Here is an 18605-nt window from a genome sequence, read left to right on the forward strand (position 1 = left end):
CCCAAGAACTTACAGCCCACAGAGGTATTGAACTTACTGCTACTGTGCTAGTTGTTGAAATAGCTAGTATTGTTTATTTTTATTTTTCTGTCAATGTTGATGTTTTTTCTCTTCCAATAGGAATGGGATACCTATATGCATAGTTAAGATCTTCTGGTTTAGTGGTCTTAAACTAGTTGGATCCCTAGGTTAGGTCAGGATGGATCCACATTGTATGTGTTTGTAGCTTCTTTTGATATTAGTTTTTTAAGGATTGACATGCAACAAAAGAAAATCAGTTGACATATATTTAATAATTATATTAAGTGTAATAAATACTTATATTTTACAAATTAGCGCCCACGCCTGACTGATTACATTACAGAAGGAAATGAGTTGGTATTACAAAAGCAAGCATATTAACAATTGTCTCTATTAACAAAAGAGAGTGCTTTCCTCTTCCTGTATAGTTATGGTTATGCATTAACCGGAGGAGGAGCCGAGTTGATACATGAACGGGCCACTTGTAGCATTAGCTCGACCTCTTTCTTATACTGCATGATTAATAACAGCATCATTTACTCACTCACATTATAACACTTAACAACTCATTGGAGAGGACTGTACCTCGTTGATGGCACCAGACTTTATTTTAGATTGCATCACACACCATTTCTTGAAATGTACACCTATTTCATCATACATACATAGACAACTATAATATGCTGTTTCTAATGCTTATCAGACTCATAACCAACATACACAAGAACTTACCCACTTTAGCATCAATAGTGCTTGATGATTCATCATTAGTCTCAACAGTCCATCTACAGTGGACCTGATTCATGCAACACCAATTAGGATTCACTCATTTCTAAATGCATATTGTCAAACTGTACCTCGAAATAAGATCCAAACGGAACATCATGTGCTTGTTGTACAGTTTCAAATACCTACAAATCATATGTGTCAACAACATTAGCAATTAAGAAACAAAATTAAAATTCTATCAAGCTACTCACAAGTTTCTTTTTGTCTGGCGACAGCAGAACAAGCTGCCACTCTGTCATGGCAGTGTCTGGTGGGCACATAGGACTATTACACAGGGATCTAAAAGTAATTTCTCTGACTTGCCCATCATATTCGTCAGCAGAATGCCACTGCCCTATCTGTGTATAAAAGGATCACACTTGACTAACTGAACTCGCAGGGAACGGAGCTCGCAGGGAACGGAGAAGAGGTTAAACCATTAGTGCAAAGACTTACATTAAGGTTGGTGTCCTTGCGGGCTGAACGATACTCGTTTATGAAGTTGGAACCGTCTTTCAATAACAACTCAAAAAATTGTTCGGCAGTCGTTGGAAAGGTATCCTGAGATTTAAAAGGAATGATTGTTTATCAATTATGGTTTTAAAAGGTAAAATGAGCGCATTTCCTCACATTATATATGCCGGTGAGAACGTCTTCTTGAATAAATGGCTGATACTTTTTGGGCACACTTTCTTCTGGAATCTTAACATGCTTCTTGCTTAGAGAGCTACTGCTTGCACGCAACTCTGACTGCTGTTTCTCCTGCAGGTGCAAACTCACAGATCTGAATCTGAATTTTATTTATTTAGCTTTGCTAATTTGTGTGATGTGTTCTTCCAGGTGATACATCAAAGAAGACTAAAAATCAGACAACACGTGTGACAGGCAAGTTTCATTAAACTAGTTTCATGTCATAAATTGTAATCACCAACTATCGAAAGCTTCATTGTTGTTATTCTTTAATCAAATAATTAGAAATCTTTTTAAAGGTTTTTTATGAAAAGAGGTATTTTCAGATCCTGGATGGTACATGAATGATAAATATATACCATACCTTCTTCTCAGCTTCTAGCATTTTATGATAGTTGTTCGCTGCACGTTGCAAAGTTCTTAGTGTATGATTTCTGTTCCAGAATGATGCAAACATATATCTAACTCTACCTGTAAAAGAAAGTTTGGAAACTGATTCTCACTAACAGAAAGAAGTAAATCCAACCCATCTAATAAATATAAATCAAGGACCATAACTATTTTTATTACAAACATAAGATTCATTAGCTCGTTAGCTGTCTAGTGAAGCATTTTGTATGAAATAGTGGCTAATAACAAGGAAATGACGATATGACAGAAAGCATTAAAACTGACCATCTGGGCTTCCCAATGGAGGAACACCATGTCCACCAGCACCCATGCGTAGAACTATTGTTATTGCAGGATTTATGAACGCATGTTGGCTCCTCCGTATCTATATAATTATTATTATGTGTCATACATGCTACTGGTAACATTTTTATATATAATCAGCACCCATAAAGAGACTACAAACCTCATCTATATCCCCCAATGGAATAATCACCTGGTAATGCACAGACAATGGAATTAATGCTTGATTAAAATTGGATAAGACTACAAAAATTACATACAATAAACGATGAACAATGGAAAAAGGGTAATTGTATGTCTGTATGGCAGTGCACCCCTTGTCTAATCAACTTTTATACCGCTGGGTACGTTTATGCGTTTATGCTAAGAGAATCATAAGCTAACCTTTATTTGTTTTGAGAAAACATTAGAATGGAAACATATATGCCACGCTGAAAGATACATACGACCATGATACAGAAATGACCTCTCCAGTGCACACGAAAAGCTGTTTTCAAGTACCTGAAAATATATTGTTGTAACCATGTAAGCTCCTCAACTATAATTCTGGTTAAATATATCAGCATCAGATATATACATGTGTGTGTGTGTTGTAAATGGAAGTAAATGAAACAGTTGAAGAGATTTGCCTCGTCTGGAAGAAGATTAAATATAGTCTGCAAAGGGCCAGGTTTCTGATGTACCACTGTTGGTCCTTGATTGTCTACTGACATCCTTCTTCGAGGATTAGCGCCAGCATACCCATTCAAACTCCTATCACACCATTCAGGGTCAAAACACCACAGGTTTATGCAAATGCACATCATGCTATCAGAAAGTGATGATGTTTACCATCAAAGGAAAGATCCAAACACACACACATAAACATATCAGGCACTGATCTATGAATAGGAAACGTTGTGCTATTATCTACAGAACCTAAATTATCAATAGTCTCCCCAAGCACATTAAAAATTCGTATTTGACTAATGCATCTCGCCATGAGTGCAAAATCTATAAATAAATAGATAAAAGAAACCACCAGCTTGAAATAACCACAAAGATGTACTGTCTTCAGTTTTGCCTGACCGTGCATCTAGTATTAAGAAACCTTGCTGTTTTCATGAACACAAAGATATATGGAGTACTTCATTATATTAAGAAATCTTTAACGGTACAAGTAAACATAAAGCAACGAGCATGCATGTCACCAAGGATATGTCATGATAGAACTCTAAATCCACATAGATACTAATAACCAACATAAATTAGACAGGGGAAGCATGCTACCTGGAAGAACTAACAGGGAGTTTCTGTGTTCTGATATGAAGACAAACCTGATGAACAGGGAAAAAAATGACAGATCAAGATATCAGTTTTAAGTATACAATGTCCACCAAAGAGGAGAAAGATTACTCAACCTGCCCTGAAGGGCTACTCAAAGTATACCATACTGCACCAGTTTGACCTTCACTTTCGATGGGAATGCTCACTGAACCAAGAACTGCGCTTTTCCAAATTATATCCCAATCATATATTGTCACATTTATCTGTCAAACCATGAAAAATAAGTCACTTTAAATACAAAACTCAGTTAACTCCAAGACATGAAGATTCCATACTATATTAGCCTAGTTGTATGATTATCTAATCTAACAGGTATCCGAGTGTACTATTATCCTCTATATATACTTGTATGTATAAATATATGTAATTAAGTAAATATAACCTGAAAACATAAGAGGCATTTTAATAAGCGTGGTGGAGAAGCATAGGTATTCTAGTAAGCGATAATTTGCATACCGTTATAGGAAGTTCATCTACAGAAAAGTTGAATTCCTCTCCCCACATTGGATTTCTTGAACCAGGAACCATTGAACTGCAAAATAAACATATATCCACAACTGTTAAACAAAACCATAACCAACTAATAGTGTAACAAAATAAACAATCACGTAGATTACCTAAACCGCTTTTCTGTACCACAAGTGATGATCGCATAAGGATCTGACGTGCCATTAAGGTTGGCACCAATAAGATTCTTCGCTGCCAACAATTCAACCTACACAACACAACATCCGTTTTCACGAAAAGTATGCAATTTCCAAGTATAAACTGCAAGTGGATAAAATCATGAGTGACAAATGACAAGGACAGTCATTGTCAATCTCAATAGGATGGATATAATGGAGTACCTTGATAATGTAAGGTGAGTTGGCATTAGGATCCCCCTTTGTTTGGGGTTGGGGTTGGACCAATAATATCTACAAAATAAGTAAGTGCATGTCAAACAAAGTGGCAATAATTACAATACTCTGTGAAATTAATAGTGACAGGACAAGAACAAAGTCCACATCTCATTAGAAGAATGAATGAATATTATTGGAACTACAACTGCTTCAATCTGCAAGCCATGTTGACTTTGACTAACGGTTTCTTATCAGTTTTTACGTGTGTCTGAATGTTAATTAATAACTTATTATGATGTTAGTATTAAAGGATGCAATGAATCGAAAATTGATAGTAGAGAAACGATGACCTTGTCGTGAATGGCATCGTCATGAGGCAAAGAGCGATGATCTTTGGAGGCATAAGTGAAGAAGCAGTAGGCGGCAATGAAGAATAATGCGGCGGCGACGGTTACTTGGACTTCCCACCACGAAGGCACCAAAAAATCAATTGAAGTAATTTCAATCATCATATTACAAAACATGTAATACATAACCGCTCTTGTGGTTGTTACCAAATACGAATACAAAGTCAAAGTCGGCCGACGGGAAAATATAATGAAGAAGAAGAAGAAGAAGAAGAAAGACGACGAAGACGACGAAGACGAATGCAAAGATGAAAACTAAAACTTTCATGGGGCCGAGGGGTGTAATAAAATAATCACGTTTTTAAGACTTTCAACTTAAAACACATGACTTTTGGATAAGACTTAATGCCAAGTATGGTTTCCGTAGTGGAATTTCAAACGCAGGTTTCAATCTTATGATATTATTTTCATAGATATGGGTCTTGTGGTGAGCATTTTTTTTTTACAATCAGGCCCCCGCCGTGAACCTAAAGTTTGGTTTTCTATGAAAAGACCGTTCTGATTCTTGCAATTTGCAACTATGTTGTTTTAAATACATACATTTTGGACCATCTGTCTGTTAACATATATTCCTTTCAACAGTTTTGACCAACTAAATGTTGATTCTTTAGGGTTGACTATCTTTGACCCATTGACTTTTAATGAAAGCTACTTATTACAATTTACTAAATATAAGTAATCATAAACTTGACTATTTAAACTAATTATTTGTATAAAATTAACCAAATTGACATGAAATTAAAGATTTACATAAAAGTCAAACTTTGACTTTACACAACCTTAACCAATTGAAACACAACGTGCACACATACATGTATATACATTCAAATCCATAAAATAGACACTACACACAGTTTGACTTTCCAAGGTCAACTGTGACTTTACATGCATTTAAATCAATACCATCATACATACATATGCACACAGATACGCACATACATGTATTAACATAGAAAGATACATACATATATACATATACACAGAAACATACATATACAAATGCATACACATAGACGCCAATATGCATATTACATACATATATACACAATCACAAGTGAATAGACAATTATGCCATTGCAAACACATCTAACAGACAATTATGCCAACAGTTATTCCACTATACATATTACATACATATATACACACTTATATATGTGTGTGTATACATATTACATGCCCAACAAACGAAGACATAAACACAGGCACACATTGTTCCTTAAACACAGGTAGATATGCATACAAGCATGCATAAAGATTAAGTTAACATAAGTCATCCGTAATAGATTAAGTTAACATAAATGAATAAATATTACACATTAGTGGTTATACTAATATAACCAAACACCTAGTAATTATAGTAGTACCAAAATACCAGATTCTTAGTTTATCAAAACACCTTATTACTACTTATTGTAGATTGTAAGTACTAAGTTAATCAAACAAACCTAAACAACTACTCCAACAAATCTTGTCCACCTGTTCGGCCAGGTGTACACCAAAACCACCATATCAATGCTTAGGTGGCTCCATGACAAATCGAGCAACATGGTAGCTATAAGGAACAAGCACGAACACAAACTTGATTAGTAATTGAAGTAATCACATGTCACACCCCGATCCAGGGCCTAGGAGTGTGACTGTCAGTTGGTACCTGTTTTGTAAATATATCATAGTAGCGGGTTCATTTTAGCGAAAATCTTTAAATATTAAAATATTAATTTACATTATCAAAATTACTCGGGAATTAAACACCCGAGTTTCAGTTTTACAAAACAGTGATATTAATAATACAAGGATTTATAATATTCAAAACGAGCCATCTCGAGCGATCTTCTATGACTCAAATCCTTGTATACCATCTATTGTCATCTAATTACCTGCAAGGGTGGGAAAAAAATGTCAGCTATGTGCTGGTGAAACGTTGACTCGATAAAACAGTTTATAACAGACGTTAAATACAAATATAGTTTTCTGTTCACAATCTCAGCAGTCATTCCCGGGATTTGTACCACTGCCCTACACACACAATTCAAAGGTTTCCCGAGTACATAGCCCCTGTTCGGAGACCACCTTCCCCTAGGCTATGTAACCCTGTTGGAGAACCGGTTATGACTGACTTGGTTTTGTATGCCAATTATCAGTTATGTTTGGATCCAGACACATCTGTATTCGGTCTGAGTTGCTTTTTGTTATCTATTTTGTATTATAACGATTTTAGAGATAATAATCTCGTGCAAACATTTATCAGACTCTTTGCAATAAACAACCAGTCTATTACAAGAGTAAAATCAGTTCAGACCATAAAAGGTTAACGTGTTCACCTTGTTTTATCAGTTGGAAATATCAGATTCCTCAGCTTCAGTATGCTATCAACCTATATTTGTAATAGACATGCATAAGTACCTAGTTGGTATTATTCAGCAGACTTTAAGTCTGTTTCAGTTCAGCAGACTCGAGGTCTGATCAGCAGACTCTTAGGTCTGACCTAACCTTAGTATAGTTATAGTCGTTTTATGAAAATACTTTAGATTTACATATGACGTTTGGAATAACACGCTTTGGCCTAATAAAGGATATCACGTTGGCAAACTTCTCCAGGTAAGCAAACGGGTCCCGCGGTTGATTGAGATGTATACGAATTGCTTTCCTTAGACAAGAAGAGTCTACTAATGACACCCCCCTTCCAGTTACTACGTGCTCGTCAAAATAATAGTTTTGATAACATTACTTCACATAGAAGTAACATCTTTACTTATAAAACATTACTTGGAAAATATTAACAGTTTAACGACTATATCCTTAACTAAGTCATAACTATGTATTTAAAGTAACTAGTAAAGTAGCTTAACCTTAATCCTACCTTAATCGGCTAGTCGAAGTCCAAGACTAAGAAAACAGCAGCACTTCGGCTTGTGCTTCGTTTACGGGATCAGCAGCTCGTTAAACAGCATAACGACACCTTGTTTCTTTACGAAAACAGCCCTCTGCACCTCGGAACGCCCTTGGCACAATTACCTAGGTTATGTGTGTGAAATGAAGGTGAAAATGGGATGAGAATGGCTGAACCCGTAACTGCCCTTTTATACTTGAATTTTGGGAACCGTCGCGTAGCGCGACGCCGCAATTAACCAGATTGCGCCATGTGTTGACACGTGGTTGGCCACGTGTCCCGGGTTACTTAACCTGGTCATCGCGTAGCGCGATGAACCAGTTGGGTTTGGTCGTCGCGTAGCGCGGCGCCCCCCTTTTTCTTGAATTGTGTGATACTCTGTCGCATAGCGCGACGAGGTTAATTAAGGGACCATCGCGTAGCGCGATGAGTCTTAAAACTCAATTTTTTCATTTTCAGTCCCCCAACTTCCAGAATGTACATTTTGGCTCAAAATTAGATGGGGTATTTTCACGATGTTACATCACAGCTACAATTTAACATTTCATAACTTAAACTTTAGACCCAATTCATATCTGAGAAAAGCCAGGTATTGGCAAAAATGGTTATTAAACATGTCATTACGGTTAATTGAAGAATGAAGACGAAGAGATGGTGATGGCGACGAGAGGACGACGGAGGTTAGGGTTGTAAGTTCCGAATTGGAGGGGCTTTTATTGAGCTGGATGTTGATATAGTGGGTGAAAAGTCATTGTTGCCCTTGAAACTAACAAATGTTACAGCCGTTAGTTAACGGCCGGCCTGATTGCAAAAAACTTCTCACTTGGGGGCCCATATTTGCAAAAATAGCACTACATGGTTGAAACCTGCGTTTAAGATTCCACCACAGGGACCATATTTGCGATTAACTCTGTGAATAATGGCAAAACCTCTATCACTATGCAACCAACCCAGGACGAAAATACTTTTACATAGATTAGTATGAATCCAAACTAATAGATTAAGAAACAAGAATAGCGAAAACAATAAAAAAAAACTGTCACACCCCGACCAAAGGCGGCGCAACATGCCGAGGTGTAACGATTGTCTATAAGCACATGACACTAGTTAAAGTGACAGTATTTAATAAACTCATTTCATTTTCACAACATCGAAAATGTCACATAACAATTATCCATAAAATAACCATAAACAAGATATCACAAAATATGGCAAATTTGATATTGTTTATTTTTACTAATATCCTAAGGTCTTTGATGTCATTTTCTTCACAATCATAAATCAACCAAGATGAAAACCTGCAACATTTCATAAAATAAAGTTTGTCAACACAAAGGTTGGTGAGCAATTCATAAGTTTAATCATATTAGTATATAATAAAGATAGCCACAAAACTTGCATACGAAACGATAAATAAAAGTGGTAATTTGGATAAATAGATATCGCTAAACACATTAGCGACACCTAGCTATAAGGGGATGCCAAATAGTCTAGGATTTTATAGTTATCGTTAATTGCATTACGTTAACGACACCTTGCTATAAGGGGATGCCAAATAGTCTAGGATTTTATAGTTCCACCAACCAAAAGCGATAAACACATAGGCATATAAGCATAGACACCAAATCGAGCAATTATTTAGGTAAAGTATACAACTACGTTTGTGGTTTAAGATTCAAATATAAAGCATTTTGTTGAATAAGTATGAAATGTCACCCCCAAAATAAAATATGGAAAATGGGTATGAAGTACTCACCTTCAAGTAGTAAACTTGAAAGATGATAATTTGGAGATTTGTCGGAACGACGAGTTTAACGCAAAATGCCTAAAAAGAAAAGAAGTTTTGAATTTAAAAATGTTGTTTTGAAAGTCTTTAAACAAAATAAATGTTGAGAAATGTAAATAATTAAAGTTCAAGGTTTTAAAATGTAACTATTTAAGAATTTATAATAATAACCCTTTAAAAATGTAAGTTTGCTCGAAACCGGGTTAAAGTATCTAACCTTAATATTTACTCAACCTATGTTAAGTAATAAGGTGGATAAAATGCAAGAATGCAAATCCCTTTGGAATAAAGATACTAAAACGGGTTTTTTTTATCGAGTGTTCGGGTTGTCGGTTCGGGTCTTGATAATTGGTCAAACCCAAAGTCAACTTTCCAAAATATTGAATGTTATGAGATAACTCATAAAATTTAATAAGACTTAACCAAGTATGTAGTTCCATTGTTTTAGAACTAACAACGCACGTTAAGCGAGTGTTCGGTTTTGTCGGTCCAAACTTTGTTATGAGATCAAGTTGGATCCAACATTTCCAAGTACTTAAGAAAATATTTAAAAATCAATTTGTAACTATTTTTAAAGAAATATACAAGTCTTGATGGCTAAAAAAACACATTTGTGTGTCTTAAGCGAGTAAGAATCGGTTTGGTTCGGTTTCCATATCACAACAAGTTCATAGATGGTTTCCACATGTCCAAACACTAAAGAACTTGTATAATAATGTATAAATAAAAAAATACCAAAAGTTAACAATAAAGTCTTTAAACAAAAGTTCGGTTTTCGGTTCGGATCGTGTTTCGGGTTAAGACGGAGGTAAGATTCTACAAACCCATAACCATAGAATTTGTAAAAATGATTTTAGAAACTTAGATATAACAATAAGCATGTTTAAACAATTATTTAACAAAACTAGTAACAAAGTTTGGTTTACGGTTTAGAGCTATTTACGGTTAATCCGAAGCATAAACTCTTAAAAACCAATAACCATGGAACTTGTAAACATGACCAACAAACTAAAATAAGCAAGATTAATATGTATGAACAAGTTATATAGATGTATATATATCAAGGACACGAAGTCCTCCATGAAGCCTTGCCTTATGAAGTCCGAAACCTCATCGACCGGAATCGGAGAAGTAACTACCAAAGGTAAACAAGGGGTGTATATTTTATATATGTTGCACAACCATAAACAAGTATTAATAAGGCTAAATAAACTAATTAAGATGAAAGATGTAACATCCTAAAATTTTTATATTGATAAATAAAAGAAAGTTATGTTTAGTAATTTCACATTTTAGTTATTTAATGTCGAGTAAGGAACGGGTCTTGGGCTTAGTTATTTTATGAACTCGGCCTGTCTCGACCCGTAGGAAGCCAACCCGAGCCTAACCAAACCCGTAGTATATAAACGAAAGTTCTTGACACTTCCACCATTTTCACCATCTTCCTTCACTTACACCCACCCAAACACTCTCATTTCTAGAGAGAGAAGCTAGAGAGAGAAAGTTCTCAAATCACAAATCCGAGTCCACAATCTTGTTCCTAATCGTTTTTGGTAAGTCCCTCTCGAAAATCATCCGTTTTCATAACCATTTCGGCCTCAAAGCGAGCAAAAACGTAACTTGAGTTTTCGGGTCAGAAACCGCCTTGTTTTGGTGTCAAAATGCAAGCTTTTGTGTTTAAAAGTACTAGGAATCGATAGCCCTTTCAATCCCGAGCATTTCCATGTCAAAAACTTCGATTTTGGGTCAAAAATCTGGAAAATCTGGAAAACCCGTGGGTTTCTCCGTCGCCCAGCTTGAAGGAGTCGAATCAGACTCATTCGATCGAACCAGTCGATCGAATCAGTCCATTCGATCGAATGCGTAGATCGAACAAGTCCAGTCGACCGAATAGGGAAGCAACCGAATGGTCTCCAACTCATTCGATCGAATGAGTTTTGTATTCGATCGAATGAGTGTTGTATTCGATCGAACGTGTTCCTATTCGATCGAACGTGTTGTATTCGATCGAACGTGTTCCTATTCGATCGAACGTGTTGTATTCGATCGAACGTGTTCCTATTCGATCGAACGTGTTGTATTCGATCGAACGTGTTCCTATTCGATCGAACGTGTTGTATTCGATCGAACGTGTTCCTATTCGATCGAATCAAGCCAGAACCAAGTTGTTTCCAAGATTCGCTTGAAGTGAAGTTCGTTTATGAATTAAATTAAAAACCTAATGGAAAAGGTGTTAAGGCGGTTATCGAAAATGAGTAGTAGTAATAGTAGTAGCAGTAATTGATACGTGTAAATATTATACAGTTAGCCGTGCGCAGCTCAAGAGGAGAATAACTATTAACGGAGAGCGTAACAGTATTCAGGTGAGTTTCTAGCCCCATTCCTTGTTATGTTTTCGGGGCTGTGTGCATACTCGATGTGTTGTTAATACATTTATCCTAAGTGATAAGTGTATGCCATATGTGATATATGTGATGGATATGAATGGTTGCTTGTCGGTACGCGAACGATCTTCGGATATTGCGCGTACTGTCAGGTCAAAAATAAAGGTACGGATATTATATATCGAAGATTTATGAACATTACAAATGAATACTTGTCGGGGCGTGAACGATCTTCGGATATTGCACGTATCGACAAGAGGTATGGTTGTTAAATGAATGATGTAAAGAACGCCTAGGGTGTTCTTATGCTATGATGTAATTATTGTATATGTGGAGTAGGTGTATGCAGGTACACGAATGGTATGTGAGTTCTATGATCGACATAGTAAGTTAGGATGGCAAATCCCTCTAGCTTTTGTCGGACATAGACTCGGCTGGTGATGGCGTAGTTAAGGACTGCGGGCCTTACACGTAAAGTAGATGATAGACGTAAACGTAGATAGGGACGGTGGGCCTTATACGCGTTACAGATAATAGACGACAACGTAGTTAAGGACTGCGGACCTTATACGTATTATAGATAGGCATCAGCATAGGAAAGGACCGTGGACCTTATACGTGCTGTAGTTGTATTGTGGTAGCATAGGGGAGGTGTGACATCTGCCCGATCCGACCCGACCCAGGTACCCGTTTCTCTGACCCGATCTCTTTCTTTTGGTGATTTAATATTTATTTAGTATTTTTACTTTATTTTTAATATGTATTTTATTTCCCTCCCGCCTTTCGTTTCCTTCCCGCTGTCCCGTCCCTCTCCTCTCTTTCCGCCTTGTTTCCCTCTTTGCTTGTCCTTTGGTCCCTCCCGCCTAAGGATGTCTGCAGCTCCACGCGCCAGACTCCTTACATGGAAGCCTGCGTGAAGACATCTTGTTCCTGCGATGCGTGAAGAGAACTCTTCTCGCAGCGCGCTAAGAATGCATGTTCTTTCCGCGATGCGCTTAGAATTCTTGTTCTTCACGCAGCACGCTAAGGATGTGATTCTTCCCGCAGTGCGCTAAGGATTTTTGTGCCAGCCTTCGCGCTCGCGCACTCAGCCTTCCCGCGCTTAACCCTTGTATCTTCTGTTTATTCCAGCCTGTATGCTTTGTGTTGTTTTATCTTCTGTACTGTTGACCTAACCTATCTAATGTCTGAATAGTTACTTTCGGCGCAGCATGCGTACCAACCCCATTGGTTGGTAGATAAAGTGACTGACATTATCTTTTGAGATCTGCTTTTGCCATGCTTGACCAGTACCTTTATCTGACCTGCCCATGCCTTTTTACTGTTCGCTGTCCGCTTTATCTTGCCCCCTGCAGCTGCCATATCTTTTGATATCTTTTGTTATCTTTTGTTTCGTCTTGTTCTGTTTGTCTTGGAACCTTTTCCCCTTTTTCTGGATTTATGTCTCCTAGGGTTTTCCTATAAATAATAGTATTATTTTCTTAACACTACACACACAAAACACTTAATCTCTCCTGTTCTCTTGCTCCTTGCTCTCTCTGCCGCCTCCTCTCTGCCTCCGTCTTCCTCTCCGTTCTGCCTTGCTTTTCCGGTAATATATTATATATAATAATTTACTTATTAAATTATGACTTAAAACAAATCATTAAAAACAATAATCTTTATTTATAGGTTAACTTGTGCTTATTTTAAAGTGGTTCTTGCTGTATCTTTCATCGCATCTTTATCAAGTGAGTAATCTCGTATCTAATCCCTTTTTGTTTTAATGTTTTGGGATGTTCATGTGTTCGTACAAAACTGAGTCTTAAACTGTTTATGGAGTTTTAGTCGCGCAGTATCCCATGTGTTATGGATATTTACTTGGCTGTTATTTGTATGTGTGTATCATTAACCGCTTTGTTCGGCCTATTCCGAAGTTCTCATGGATCCATTGGTAGACACGGGAGAACCTATCGTTTATGTTTTCTCTTTTGTTTACACTTGCACAGTTTTCTTGTTTTTGTGCTCAATTAGGAGTACGGATTGAACTATGAGCTATGAATCTAAGGCTTGGTCACAATCTGATTTCACCCTTGTTAGATACCAGATTAACATATGTTGCGCGCAGATTTACTGTTATTATCTATGATTATCTATGATTAACTATGAATATCTATTAAACTTGATTCCTCACCAACACGCACGTGTTTGACGTTTATTTTAACACATGTTCAGGTTTGCAGTAGCTGTTTTGGAGCTTGTGGACACGTAGGACGTTTTTACTTTTGGACCTAGAATTAAAATGTATCAAGACAAGTTAATGTTGTTTGAATGTTATAATTTATAATATATTGATTTATGTTTGATTTATGTTCTCTATTTTCCCCGCTGCGCGTGCGCGATAAAATGTGTATAAATAAATATTGACACCAATAGTGTCGCGAGTAATGAAGCAATATGTGGCGCCCCGATGTATAATCCGCCTTTGGTCGGGGTGTTACAGATTGGTATCAGAGCTCGTTGACTTTAGGATAGGTGGTTAGACGTAACGGCCTAGAATACCTAAGAGTCCCTTCTCGCGCATGAGAGAAATCTCATGTTTGCGCGCTTATTGTTAATTACTCGTTATTTATGAATATGCTCGCACTTGCGCAGTATATGATTTTATGTTTTATTTCACGATATTTCGATTTTTATTGATTTTTCTTGCATATTCGTTTGTTGGGATTGAAAATCCGAAAAGTCATGGTGATACATGAATAGTTGATTTTCAATTTCCATTTACGATTATGTTCTGAGGTTGGAGACTTGAAAAGTCATGGTGATACATGAATTGTCAACCTCCAATACTCATTTTCTTGTATATTTTATATTGAAGATTGAAAAGTCATGGTGATACATGAATTGTCAACCTCCAATACTCGTTTGCTCGTATATTTTAAATTGGGAATTCGGAAAGTCATGGTGATACATGAATTATCGATTCTTGATTCGAATTTGTTACCTTTATTAAGTCTGCATTTAGGGTCATTTATTTTACTTTAACTTTTGATAGTATCTAACTCCGTGAAACCAAGCTTTTCTTAAACTTTGTGCTAAAACTAAGATATTAACTAAAATTAAAATTTTTATAGAATGCCTCCGCTATCTCGCCGATTTCAGAGAAGAGAAGCCTCGCGCATGCGTAGACAGCAACGTTCCCAGGAAATGGCCGCCGCAATAGCCCAAGCCTTGAGCCAAAACAATGCCAATACCTCCAGTTACAACATTAAATCCTTCAACGCGGGTAACCCTCCAAAATTCACAGGTCTTGAAGGAGCCACCGTGATGCTCCAATGGCTTGAGAAGATTGAAAACACTTTCCTCCACACCCAATGCCCCTCAGACAGACGAACCCTGTATGCTTCCAGTGTCCTGGAATCCAGAGCGCTTACATGGTGGAATGGAGTAGCTCATGCGCGTGGCGCAGAGGCTGCTTCAAGCATGACATGGGAGGAATTCAAGGAAATTCTTACGCGAGAATTCTGCCCTCCCAACGAAGTTAAGCGCCTGGAGGAGGAATTTTGGAATCTTAAGCAATACAGCGGTGAAGCGCGCGAGTACGCGACGCGCTTCCACGAGCTAAGCTTACTGGTCCCTCACCTTGTTACCCCTTCCCGCCGAGCCATCGAGAAATTCCTTGGGGGTCTCCCCATGGAAATTCAAGATTCTGTATGGGCCAGAAACCCAGTAACCCTCTCTGACGCCATCGAGTTGGCCGCTGTGCTCAGCGACAACCATGTCAGAGCAGGAACCCTGTTCCTGCGGGGAACTGAGAAGACCAAACCCACCAAGACTGTCCCTGAACCCGCAGAAACCAAACCTGAACCCTCAAACCATAACCAGAAACGTAGGCGCAGACAAGCTTACGCGCTTACCAACCCGCCCGTTGTCCAGCAACCCGCATACCAACCTCCAGTTTACACGCCTAACCCACTGTCAACCTACCCAGCACCTCCTGTAGTCCACAACTATGCCTTAACCAATCCAGCACTTCCTGCCCCGCCAACTAAGAAACCTTACACAGGAAACCAACCCTTTTGCCCAACCTGTAGACTTCATCACCCACCTCAAGTCCCGTGTCGACAATGTAACCGATGTGGCCGTGTTGGTCACTCTGCTGAGTTCTGTAGAGTCCTTCCCGCCAATCCAATTGCGCCAACACCACCAGTTTACCCGCAGAACCCACAACCAACCTACCAAAACCCACGACCCAGGTCGTGCTTTAACTGCGGTGATCCCAGTCATTTCCGGAACGCGTGCCCGAGACTACAAGTGCAAATCACACAAGCGAATCCGGTGAACCAGATTTCGAACCAAGTGACGCGTGGACGAGCTTTTAACATAACCGCGCACCAAGCGCAAGCGAATAATGATGTAGTTAATGGTACATTTTTACTTAACGGATTTTATGCCTCTGTACTTTTTGATACTGGCGCCGATCGAAGTTTTATCTCTCGCGCCTTCGAGCAGAAGCTTGCGCGACCGCGCAGCGATTTAAAAGAGGATTTTTCAGTTGAATTGGCTAACGGTGAAACTATTTTAATTAACTCGGTGATTAAAGATTGCACGCTTAACCTTAACGAAAACGATTTTCTGATCGACCTCATCCCTATGCCTCTTGGAAGCTTTGATGTTATCATTGGTATGGAATGGCTCTCGAAGAATCGCGCCGAAGTTATTTGCGCCAAGAAATTGATTCGCATACCTCGAGAAAATGGTGATCTTCACATTTACGGCGAAAAACCCTCCAGTGGTCTTAAACTTATGTCTTGCGCCGAAGCCCAAAGACTCATGCGGAAGAAGTGTGTTGCATTTCTAGCCCATGTGGTTAAACCTGCTGAAGAAAAGAAGCTTCGCGATATCCCTGTCGTGCGTAATTTCCCTGAAGTTTTTCCTAATGATCTTCCTGGTATCCCTCCCGCTCGCGAAGTCGAGTTCCGTATTGATCTTGTCCCTGGTGCTTCCCCCGTAGCTAAATCTCCTTATCGTCTTGCACCCGCTGAGATGCAAGAATTGGCAAGCCAACTTCAAGAGTTGACAGCTAAAGGATTCATTCGCCCTAGCTCTTCGCCCTGGGGTGCTCCGGTGTTGTTCGTTAAAAAGAAAGATGGATCGTTTCGCATGTGTATTGATTACCGCGAGTTGAACAAACTCACCATTAAAAACCGGTATCCCTTACCACGTATTGACGACCTCTTCGATCAACTCCAAGGTGCCTCTTGTTTTTCCAAGATCGATCTCCGCTCTGGCTATCACCAGTTGCGCATCCGCGATGAAGATGTTCCGAAGACTGCTTTTCGAACTCGCTATGGCCACTTTGAATTCTTGGTCATGTCCTTCGGTTTGACCAACGCACCCGCCGTTTTCATGGATCTAATGAATCGGGTGTGTAGGCCTTTCTTGGATAAATTCGTGATTGTGTTTATCGATGATGTTCTGGTGTATTCTAAGACCAAGGCCGAGCACGAGCAACATCTCCGATTGGTATTGCAAAAGCTTAAAGCTGAGCAACTCTATGCTAAGCTCTCCAAGTGTGAATTCTGGTCTGATGAAGTACAGTTTCTTGGTCATGTTGTAAACAAGATGGGTATTCATGTCGACCCATCCAAGATTGAAGCAATCAAGAACTGGATTACGCCATCCTCTCCTTCTGAGATCCGTTCCTTTCTGGGCTTAGCTGGTTATTACCGGCGCTTCATTTCGAACTTCTCGAAGATCGCTTTGCCTTTAACAGCTCTAACGCACAAAGGTAAACCGTATATTTGGGGCTCGAAGCAAGAAGAAGCCTTTCTGACGCTCAAGCGTCTGTTGTGTGAAGCTCCTGTTCTTGCGCTACCTGAGGGTAATGATGATTTTGTCGTGTACTGCGATGCCTCCAACCAAGGTCTCGGTTGTGTTCTTATGCAACGAGGCAAGGTTATCGCTTACGCATCGAGGCAACTTAAGGTTCATGAAAAGAATTATACAACTCACGATCTCGAACTTGGTGCAGTTGTTTTTGCCTTGAAGATCTGGAGACACTACCTTTATGGTACTAAGTGCATCCTCTACACTGACCATAAAAGCCTTCAGCATATCTTTGATCAAAAGGAACTTAACATGAGGCAACGCCGATGGAACGAACTCATCAGCGATTACGATTGTGAGATCCGGTATCATCCTGGTAAGGCTAATGTGGTAGCCGATGCGCTCAGCCGAAAACCCTGCCAGCTTAACTGTATCTTGCCGCGCACTCAGCTTCACTTCGCGCCGATTCAGAACAACCTTGAATCGCGTATTCGTGACGCACAGCGCGCATCCATCAGTAATGGTAACCTTCGCGCCGAGTTAGCGTGTGGCGCGGAAGCGCACTTTGTCCCTAATCTGAGTGGAATACTCTGCTATCTCAATCGCATCTGGATCCCTTGTGATGAGAATCTTCGCGCTGATATCCTGTGTGAAGCGCATAAATCTCGGTATTCTATTCATCCTGGCGCTGATAAGATGTACAAGGATTTGCGCATTACTTATTGGTGGCCTGGCATGAAAAAGGATATTGCTGTGTTCGTAGCTAGATGCCTGACTTGTTCTAAAGTAAAAGCTGAACACCAACGCCCATCTGGTTTGCTCGAACAACCAGAAATTCCTACGTGGAAATGGGAATGTGTAGCGATGGACTTTATTACCAAGTTACCTTTGACAGCAAGCAAACATGATAGCATTTGGGTAATAGTGGATCGATTGACTAAGTCTGCTCACTTTCTGCCCATTCGTGAAAACTACCGTGTTGAGCAGCTC

At 38.9% G+C, this 18605-nt stretch overlaps 1 protein-coding gene across 1 annotated transcript; it reads right to left on the reverse strand.

Moving 5' to 3' along the window:
* Positions 1-290: 290 nt before the first annotated feature.
* Positions 291-4849, reverse strand: LOC143615357 (BAG-associated GRAM protein 1-like). Its single transcript, XM_077088499.1, has 18 exons — positions 4691-4849; positions 4347-4415; positions 4116-4213; positions 3955-4030; positions 3573-3701; positions 3442-3488; positions 2802-2925; positions 2557-2673; positions 2336-2365; positions 2155-2254; positions 1844-1950; positions 1420-1551; positions 1246-1350; positions 1002-1148; positions 879-932; positions 754-817; positions 607-668; positions 291-533 (listed from the first exon to the last, which is right to left on the reverse strand). The coding sequence occupies exons 1-18, from the start codon at positions 4847-4849 to the stop codon at positions 456-458; spliced, it is 1698 nt and encodes a 565-aa protein (XP_076944614.1). The 3' UTR covers positions 291-455.
* Between the last annotated feature and the right edge of the window lie 13756 nt (positions 4850-18605).

The sequence above is a fragment of the Bidens hawaiensis genome, unplaced genomic scaffold, assembly GCF_021521415.1.
Source record: "Bidens hawaiensis isolate Kalapana, Puna unplaced genomic scaffold, B.hawaiensis_p1.1 tig00002306_1, whole genome shotgun sequence".
NCBI classification, from domain to species: Eukaryota; Viridiplantae; Streptophyta; class Magnoliopsida; order Asterales; family Asteraceae; genus Bidens; species Bidens hawaiensis.